This window comes from Anabrus simplex, chromosome 10 (assembly GCF_040414725.1).
Source record: "Anabrus simplex isolate iqAnaSimp1 chromosome 10, ASM4041472v1, whole genome shotgun sequence".
Taxonomy (NCBI): domain Eukaryota; kingdom Metazoa; phylum Arthropoda; class Insecta; order Orthoptera; family Tettigoniidae; genus Anabrus; species Anabrus simplex.
The window spans coordinates 60789071-60799313 of record NC_090274.1 but is presented as its reverse complement, the minus strand read 5'-3'; the positions used below and the strand labels follow the sequence as shown (position 1 = coordinate 60799313).

The 10243-nt window shown below is 39.4% G+C and overlaps 1 protein-coding gene across 1 annotated transcript; it reads left to right on the top strand.

The window, feature by feature from the left end:
- The first annotated feature begins 364 nt into the window (after nt 1-364).
- LOC136881764 (mitochondrial import inner membrane translocase subunit Tim13) lies at nt 365-1499 on the top strand. Its single transcript, XM_067154199.2, has 3 exons — nt 365-690; nt 772-840; nt 1018-1499. Exons 1-3 carry the CDS (start codon nt 586-588, stop codon nt 1114-1116), a joined length of 273 nt encoding a protein of 90 aa, XP_067010300.1. The 5' UTR covers nt 365-585; the 3' UTR covers nt 1117-1499.
- Nucleotides 1500-10243: the final 8744 nt, after the last annotated feature.

Sequence of the window (10243 nt, the reverse complement as noted above, 5' to 3'; positions counted from 1 at the left end):
GTCATTCCTGATAGGAGTTCTTACTCTTTTAAGAAATTACTCTCTGCTTGGTTATATTCTACAGTAAGTTGGCTGCACTTTTGTTAGAAAAAAAAATAGGAATATACCAAAAACAAATGAATACCGCCACAGGAAATGTACGAGGATATCTTATTATAAGCGGCTATTATTTTCACAATTTAAGTGAATCAGATGAAGCAAATATTAATTTTATATCTTTTAATAGCATTTCGGGCAATTCCCTAATATTTTCTTCCGTTTTAGGTTAAGATCTATCGGATCTACAGGTTGAACAATATTATAGATTAAAAATGGTATATTTCCACGAAAGAGAAATACAACACATGCTGGAATAAAGAATTATGTTCTTATGGGATGAATATGGTCGCATTCTTAGTTGCTTGCCTACTTTTTTTGGTATCCAATACATGAACTCCTTGTACAGGACCATATTCAATGAGGTTGCCTTAAAGTTGGCTGCAATGTATTGAACCAACCATGTGCTGTATTTAGTTACTGGGAATGGTTTAGTGTAGTGAAATATATTGGATAAATTTTTGAATAAAATTTGCTTTATAATACACAATGGAGTCATTATCGACAGGTTCCTTATCTAGTGCCCAAAAGGATGAGCTAATGGATCAACTCAAGCAACAAATTGCTGTTGCCAATGCTCAAGAACTGCTCACGGTATGTTGTCTCCGTTATCCGTGCAAGATAAAACATTGAATTCATTACACATTAAATTATTCTGTAGTTATCTCTTTCCAGAAAATGACAGAGAAATGTTTTAAAAAGTGCATCTATAAGCCCGGCACTTCGTTGGACAGCTCTGAGCAGGTAATATATGATAAGTTATAAATGTAGAATTGTTTGTAGACTTCAGACATAACCTCTAGAAAACGTTGCCAAGAAATCGATCAATTGGTCATGGTATATATTTATAGCAAAGTGTGATCTTGAGCCTCCCAATTAAATAATGAATCATAATATCTATTACCCTTTATTCTTTTTCAGAAATGCATAGCTATGTGCATGGATCGATACATGGATTCTTGGAATTTAGTATCAAAGGCGTATAGTAATAGACTGCAGAGAGAAAGGCAAAGAATGTAGTTCGATTTTACTTTCATTAGTTAAAATTTAGAATGAATGTGAACTGTGTACCAGTGATGAATCAAGAAAGTTTTTTAAAAATTTTCATTCTGTGATGTGTTCCATTGGGATTGCATTGTGCATTATTTTTTGTTGATTTTGTGGGAAATTTGTTAAAGGTAGATCAGCAAGTTGATTTAATACATAAACATTTTGTATAGAATGTTATAAAATAGATCACTTTATGTAGTTTCCTTTTTAGAGCTCCTGTTATGATGTCCGGTATTCAATCATCATTCCATGTATCTGAACAAGTGAAAACTCCTGTATTGAAGAGCTCAATTAAAAATAATGTACAATTTAGTTGAAATGACACTTCTTAATACAGCAAGTTATTAAACGTTTTGTTCTCTGTTTATTTAAATCCAGACTGTGTAGGCTATTATATTTGTATGCACCAATGCAGGTACAGTCTGCGAAACTTTTAGTGATACTTCGTTTTATGGGGGTGAGGAGTAAGGAGGGAACTACCCCAGTTCCCGTAATACTGCCAACTGAATGGAAATGAAATCTGAATTGAATCGGTATTATTATTAAGCGTATGGAATTTACAGAATGGACAAGTATATACAATATTATACAAAAGAAAAACCTGCAAAGAATACAAGGTAAGTAGGGAACAATTACACATGAATATCTAAATTGTTTATCCACTGCACTAGGGATACTGAGACATCAGCAAAGTCTTTTCGGTCTCCACCATAAGCACGCAGAGGGTATTCGTCCATTATATGATGCATGGTCTGGACTAAAGCACCACAATCACACGCTGGAGAGTCCCTGAAGCCCCACTGGTGAAGGGAGAATGCAGATCTTCCACAATTTGTGCAGAACCTGTTTAGTGATGCCCACATTCTTCTTGGCAAGCTGAAACCAGCTGGGGCGTGGTTTGGATTAAAGAGGCTTGGCCACTCCGGAGCTGTACGAATCCATTGCTCTTTCCATTCCTCTTTTAAATTGAAACCAGCATCCATTAGATTCTTAGCTGTTTTCATCAGTGGCTTACGGGATTTCAGCCTTTGTCTCCAGAGATCTGCAACATCTCTATGGATAGGTAGAGTTGGATTGGAGAATCGGTATTATGATCGATTGATATGAATTTTCTAAACCGTCATTTCTGTGTGGGAGTTCTAGGTTGTTCCTGTGGTGTACCTTGATTTTCTTCACTCATATTCAAGCTTAACCTCTATTTTGACTTTGCTGTGTAAATAACAACAGTATTTAAAGTGTTGCAATTATACCGCCAGATGTCTCACAGCGATGCATAATGGTTTCATATTTTTTGTGTCAGAGGTTGCCAATATGAATCTCGAAGATAACAGAGGTCTACTGATCTAGCGCTAGGGAGCTGAAGTATCACTAAACGTTTCGCGTACTGTAGACCATTTTTAAGTATGGACAGGTGCTGTTAATGTTGGTGAGATTGATTCAGCCACAGGCTATTGTAGGAGAGAGGCAATTTAATTGTGCAGTGTTCTCCCTTGTTTAAAGAGATCATCAATCTTTAGATGTATGAGGCCAGGAATTAAGAGAAACATTTTTGAGAAAATAGACTTGTTACATGACATAGTTGGTTATATACTTATTTTCTATGCCCAAAATTGCAGGATTGAATCCAAGCAATGCCACTTAACATTTAAAAATAACCTAAGGTGTCTGTTGATTTACCAACATCATCATATACACTGATGTTACAAAATTGAACTTTTTATCTAGGGTGCAAAAATAGCAGTAGTATTTCTTAGATGAGTTCATAAGCATTCTTGAACATCATCAGTGAAATATTGACTTATTCATTTAGAGGAAGAGGAAATAGGTATTGGAATAATTTATCAACGGAAATGCGCACCAGGGAAATGCTGGGGCTGTATTTTAACAATTTGTTTACAATTTGCTTTACGTTACCCCGACTCAGATAGGTCATTTGACGACGATGTGACAGGAAAGTGCTAGGAATGGGAAGGAAGCGGCCATGGTTTTAATTAAGGTACAGCCGCAGCATTTGCCTGGTGTGAAAATGTGTACCTTAAATAAGGCCAGAGTCACTTCCTTAAGTCCTAGCCCTGTCGTATCCCAACATCTTCACAATACCCGCCGGAGTCAGTGCGACATAAAACCAATACAGTGTTCTCCCCAGAAATTTTCGTCAGCCGGGTGGCAGGAATGAGTACCCGGGCAGGGAATACTACGTAAAAAATGAATATGATAAAATTTAAGTTTATTCCCGTTGAGGCATTAACAATATCAGACAGGTAAACATTAACTGCAAAATTGAACTATTTTAGTATTATTATCACAAACAAGACATAACAGAGTAACTTGAACTTCAAAATTTCTAGTGTTCTATTACTTGTTCATAATCATGTAACACCAGGAACCATTCGGTTTGTGATATTATGCGGAATCGAATGCTCGTATAGGATTCTCCACTAGTAGTGATAGTCAAGCTAAACATTTAAACTCCGATGTAATAGACACAATTATGCTGACAATAATGATTTGTAATTTAAATAGACAGCTTTACAGTATTTAGGCTACATTTTAATTTAGAGCACCCAATGTCTCAAATATTTATTAATACTTTTGTAACTTGCAAAATCTAGGTTATGTTAGCTGGACAGTCTGTAAAAACGGCAGGGTGAACACTGCAATATGGTGGTGGGGATGGCAGATGTCCCCACTGCAACAGCCTCATTTCAGAAACTTTAAGCTTCATCCTATCTGATTGACTTCATACAGTCCTCAAAAAGTTTTGCATATTCTAATTTAGTGCACTTTTTATTTTGGTATCATATGTAGGCCTATGTACATTTTAATCAAAATATATATGTATACAGAGAGAAGCCACATGCAGTCAGCTGTGCTGCAGATATAACAGAAACACAACAAAAGGACAAAGTTGATAAGGTGGAATTTTGAACACAATTTTTTTTTTTTTTTTCTACTAGGGACCATGGGGCTCATTTTAACTCTTAGCTAAGGTCTTCTGCTTTTTCTTGGCCCAGTATGCTTTCATTTTCTGGCTGTGTGCCTGCTTCCTTCCATCTGTCCACTTAGGTCTGGTGGTCCCTGTACTCTTTTTGCTTGTGAGGGACAGTGGAAAGACTCCCTATAGGATGGCCTGTTGGTACTGAGATCGGTTCTTTATGGTCTCTGATAGGATCTGTAGTTTCTCTAGGTCTGATTTTACTGAGGTGATCCACTTGGTCTTGGAAGCCTATCCCCTACTTGTCACTGTGAGGATTCTGTTGGTGAGCCTGCAGGGTTTCAAGCAGCTCATGTGCCCGTAGAAAGTCAGTCGCCCTTTCCTCATACATGTGACTGTGTCTTCTTGATGTTTGTAGAGATCGTTGTTGTGCCTGATCCTGTAGTTGCCTTTCATTTGTTGTATTATTTTTATTTTATTTTTTTTAATTTTTTTAATTTTTTTCAATTTGCTTTTCACCGCACTGACACAGATAGGTTTTTTGGTGATGATGGGATAGGAAAGGCCTAGGAATGGAAAGGAATCGTCCGTGGCATTAATTAAGGTACAGCCTAGTGTGAAAATGTGAAACCACGGAAAACCATCTTCAGGGCTGCCAACGGTGGGGCAAGAACCCTCTATCTCTCGGATGCAAGCTCACAGCTACGCGCCTCTAACCTCACGGCCAACTTGCCTGGTAAAATTCATTGTATGACAGGTCAATACCATGTATAATGTTCTCAAGCCCTGAGGCATGCCTGGCACCAAAGAATGCAACTTGTTTTGGCGCAGATCATCCCACTCTTAGATAGCAGCTTCAGTCAGTTGGCAGGAGGGTTAGGATGGTGGGCAATTACACTCCTCAGTTCACATACACATATTGAACACAGTTCTTTCCACAGAATGTGTCATCCAAACCATTTGCGATATCGCATGCATCTCAGTGAACAGATTGACCATTCTGGCTTGATGGGCACAGGCATTGTCATCTGCTAGAGTAAAGTCTTGCCCACAGTGGCAGCAAATCCTGCAACTATAGGTTGAAGGATGTTTTCTGTGTATACCAGACCATTCATGTTACCCTGGATAGAAATTAGAGGACCGGGCAAGTTGGCCGTGCGGTTAGGGGCACGCGGCTGTGAACTTGCATCCGGGAGATAGTGGGTTTGAATCCCACTGCTGGCAGCCCTGAAGATGGTTTTCCATGGTTTCCCATCTTCACAGCAGGCAAATGCTGGGGCTATACCTTAATTAAGGTCACGGACGCATCCTTCCAACTCCTAGGTCTTTCCTATCCCATCGTCGCCATAAAACCTATCTGTGTCGGTATGACGTAAAGCCACTAGCAAAGAAGAGAAAGAAATTAGAGGCTTACATCGACAAAAACATGACGGAACCCTTGCTGCTGAGGGCACTCCGGCGTGAAAGGCTTCTTCAATATCTCACTGGATCATCTCCAGACTCTTAATGCTTGTGGTGTGTGCATGCAAGATTATGGTGACATCAGACTGTTCCCGATGCCATGCACCATGTTAACTGTCCTATGATGTAGTTTAAGTGGAGCTTTTGGTACAGGCCTCTTTGATGTTAGTCCTCTGTCGTGTGGCAGATTTTGCACTGTCTGACCTGACACCTGCACTCGAGGGCCCTCTGAAAATCCTGGCAATAAGAGGGCCTATGGCATGCTGAAAGATACCACTCCCACTGAGTTGTTTCGCTTGAGCAGCCTGTCTGTTGTAGATCAGCAACTGCTTGTCTACCTGAACATTTTCCGAACTCTGGAGACATTACTCTTCACTCTAACATGAGCAGTGAAATCGATTATCATATATACAGCAGTGTTGCAATTCTAATGTGGTCAGTTGCATAAATTCGTAGTCTTGCCATGTTTATCTCAGTCCTACATGTGCTGTGCATGGACTGAAGCAAGGATGTGTACTTTCCCCAATGCTCTCTGCTCTATATGTGGCTGCTGTGCTTTTGTTATTCATCATGTACCAATATTTCTGGTGTTGATTTAAGGTACCATCTTGATGGAAGTCTCTTCAACTTAATGAGACTTTGTTCATGTCGCTTAACTCATGTGACCAGAATAATTTAACTGCAATCAATTTCACCAAAACATTGCACATGATTTTCCAGAAAGGGGGAAAAGCCACAATAGAAAACAAAGTGACTCTAGGAAGAAAAAAGAGATTGAGACTGTAAGTTCACATAAGTAGGTATCCTGGCATTACCGTACAGACTTCATGCAATTCATTCTGGCTCCATATAAAGGAGAGAGCTACAGCTGGTATCAGAGAGATGTACACTATTAAGAACATTACCAGATTGTCTTTACAAACAGCCTTAATGCTATTCCACGCAAAAATCTCCGCAATACTAACATATGGTATAGAATTGATTTGGGAAAAACTATCTTTAACTGATTTGACTATGCTGGAGAAAATAAAATCAGCATACCTGAAAGGAGTGTTGGGAGTCTCGAGGACAGCATCTACAGTAGTTTATGAACTCGCAAGAGAAAAATTCTAATTTGAAGATCTACGGGTGGCAAATATCATAACTGTTTGTAACAAGAGAGTCGGATTGATAGTCTGTTATAGTAAAGACCTCTGAAGACCTGCAGCAATCAGTCAGTAGTTTCCAAGAACCCATCAGTGGCCTCACCATCAATGCTCAAAAAGAAGGGAAAACCCCAAGTTATTTGCTCAACCTGCACCAGGTACTAGCCTTGAAGAGTTCAATGTGCCTGTCTCAGACGCCATTCTGGAAGTGGTAAATCACTTCTCATACCTTGGGTGCACCTTGTCTAAATGATGCAACTCAGAAGAAGATGTGGAAAATAGACTCTGTTCTATTCATTTGGCATTTGGTCAGCTATTTAAGTGGTTTTTAGGAATAAGGACCTAACAGTTCATACCAAGCTCAGGTAAGAGCAGGTGCAGATATTCAGAATTAGCCTAGGCCTATATTGGTACTAGTGGAACTGCTGTAGGTCCTATTGTTAATTTGCTGCATCACTTGTTGGAGGTTAATTTCACACTGCATGCTGCATGGGACTAGGCTAACCTATAGAAATATTTAGGTCATATGTGAAAAAGAACAAAATCAATGATGATGATGTGCATATTGCTTTAAATGAATGGAAGCAAAATATTAATTGAAAGGTGGATCCAGACTTGCAACAGAACCTTGTAATGTAACCATATCGCATTCCTGTCTGGACGGTATTGCGTAACTTAGTCACGGAACGATGTTCTTCTGTGTTCTACTGCTTCTAGGTTTTTCTGCGTCACATCAAAGAGCTGCGCGCACAGAAGTTACAGCAAGCTTGGACGTACACAGAACCTTGACACGCAATACACATTCGCCTCTGTCTGCTTGATCAGTAAATATGGAGTGGACATACACTGCCGGTCAAAAGTTTTCGATCACCTACCACAACTATGGATTTATGGTTAAAACAGAGATGTAGATTTAAATAATCTATCATAGGCTTGTTCTGATAATAAAACAAGCATGGAGGTTATGAGTAACCACAACAACACTGACGTGTCTTTACCCAAGACGTGTCCACTCGAATAGGCCTCATTTCTTCAGCTGTCTGTGTAGCAAGCAGTTCACATTAATTTTCAGTACGCTGTGTGCAGTTAGCAGTGTGTTTGTGTATCTGATCAGGTGCATACCATATTACCTCCAAATGGGACGGAAGCAGGAGATTGGAACTGAAAAATGTGCTGTAATTGTAGCTCTGCATCACGAAGGGTATTCTAGTAGGACAATAGCAACAAAAGTTGGCACAGCCCAATCTACAGTGGTGTATACATTGCAGCGGTCCAAGCAAACCGGTGCCAATGCAAGTGTTTCGCGATCTGGAAGACCCCACGTAACATCGTACAGGGAAGATCAGTTCATATGTGTACAAAGTAAACGTCAGAGGACTCATACAGCACCTGAAATTCGCGAGGAAGTCAATAATATGCGAGCTGCTCCAATCTCTGTCTCAACAGTGCAACGCCGTCTTCTTGAACGAGGTTTAAAGGGGTGCATAGTGGCCAAAAACCCTTTATTACGGACACAAAATAAGGTGAAAAGAATGCAACGGGCACAGCAACATAAAAACTGGAGCTTGCAGCAATGGTCCAAGGTGTTATTCATGGATGAATCAAAGAGTGAAGTATTTGGGAGCCATCGTTGAATGTTTGTTCGTCGACTTCGTGGAGAACGTATAAAGAGTCAGTGTGTGACACCTACGGTGAAGCATGGTGGAGGGTCGGTTATGGTGTGAGGTTGTTTTGCGGGTGATAAAGTCGGTGATCTAGTGCGAATTAATGGAACATTAAAGAAGGAAGGATATCACAGGATACTGATCAACAATGCAGTTCCATCTGGCAAGAGGCTTATTGGTCGTGGGTTTGTTCTGCAGCAGGACAATGACCCCAAACATTCTTCTCAGTTGTGTAGAGGGTATGTCAATAGAAAAGAGAAATGTGGGGAACTGAAAAATATGATTTGGCCAAGTCAGTCACCAGACTTAAAACCCATTGAACTGTTATGGGATGAACTTGACAGGGAGGTCCAAAAACTGAGGTCAACTAATGTTGAAGAGCTATGGAATAATTTACAGAGCTGTTGGACTGCAATATCTACACAAACACTACAAAATCTTATTTCCAGAATGCCAAGAGTTTGTGCAGCTGTTTGGAGGGCTAAAATATAAACCATATTGTATTCTACTTAATGATAGAGAGAGAAAATATATATTTTGTTGGTCTATTTAGTTTTTACTATGTGTTTGTACATTGAAATAAAGTATCTAGTTTTGTGCATAGGTGATCGAAAACTTTTGACCGGTAGTGTAGTAGAACACACTGTATTTTATTAAAATGTACAAAGGTAAGGAAATTATGTGGCTAGCTGGCCATTCCAGGCATTTCAACAAAATCTTAAGGAATGATACTTGTGAGGAGCTGGCGATGGAACTTTACACAACAGCTGAGGAATGCCGGAAGAAAATGGCATCCTTGCTTTCTTCATTCTGAAGCGACGAAGGAAAAAAATAAAGAAGAGCATGGGGACAGGGTCGGGTGTGTATAAATTAAACTATATAATATTTCGTATAAAATATGGTATCAGGCATTCTGGTAAAAATGTTTGTAATGCCACTATCTGTCAGCTAGCAGATATGCACACCATGTGTAGTTCTACATGTATATAACTGAGTTTGCCACCATCACCTGTATTTCCGTCTCGGTTTGCTTACATAATGCAAATAAATATAGGCTGCTGGAGCTATATGCATGTTTGAAAGCTGTACAACTGTAGCTCAACTGGCAGAACGCTAGTAGGTTACGCGTTGCGGGATGCATTGTGCAGTGGAAAAGTTTACCTCGCAACTGCGGTGCGTAGCATTTCCCCGTTTAACCTTGGCGCGCAACGAGGTTACGTTACAGAGTTGGAAGAAACATTGCAAAGAAATATATGTTAGACAAATCATTAAGTAGGCCTATTTCTGGACAGGTGTTCAGAAATGTGGAAGGAAAACCACAGTAAGTTTAGTGGCAGAAAGAAAGCTAGCTTCGCATTTGAAAGATATGTCTAGGGGAGGATTTGCTTTAACTACTACATTAAAATCCCTTTAACAGCAATACAGGGTTGCCTGGAAGGGACTGGACCAGTTTTTCTTATGCAGACATAATTTAACCATTAGGAATTTGGAAAAATTAAAAATGTGTCGAATTGCAACTGCTGACCCTATCATCGGATGCAAATTTTATGATTTTTTGGAAGACGTTCTTGCATCTTTAAACATTCATAGGCCATCACACATTTATAATTTAGACGAGACTTAAATTTGTTGTGATCCTGTAATGTTGAGATGTGTTGCTGGTAAAGGACAGAAGGCACTTTGCAATGTACAGTGATCTGTTAAAGATAACACTAGCATTCTCGCTTATTGTTCAGAAGATGGAAAACCAATTCCCCCTTTTAATAATTTTCACTGGACAGCTTTTGTGGACAACTTGGAAGGGGAAAAATTATACAGAAGGGACATTTTATGCAAATTCTGATAAGGGATACATGAATTCTACTATCTTCAAGATTTGTGTACCAAGTTCT

What these genes read in the sequence shown, in the direction of transcription:
- LOC136881764 (XM_067154199.2), top strand. Translation starts at nt 586, where the DNA reads ATGGAGTCATTATCGACAGGTTCCTTATCTAGTGCCCAAAAGGATGAG. An exon ending in ATGCTCAAGAACTGCTCACG is followed by an intron (nt 691 to 771) that starts GTATGTTGTCTC and finishes ATCTCTTTCCAG; the next exon opens with AAAATGACAGAGAAATGTTT. An exon ending in CGTTGGACAGCTCTGAGCAG is followed by an intron (nt 841 to 1,017) that starts GTAATATATGAT and finishes ATTCTTTTTCAG; the next exon opens with AAATGCATAGCTATGTGCAT.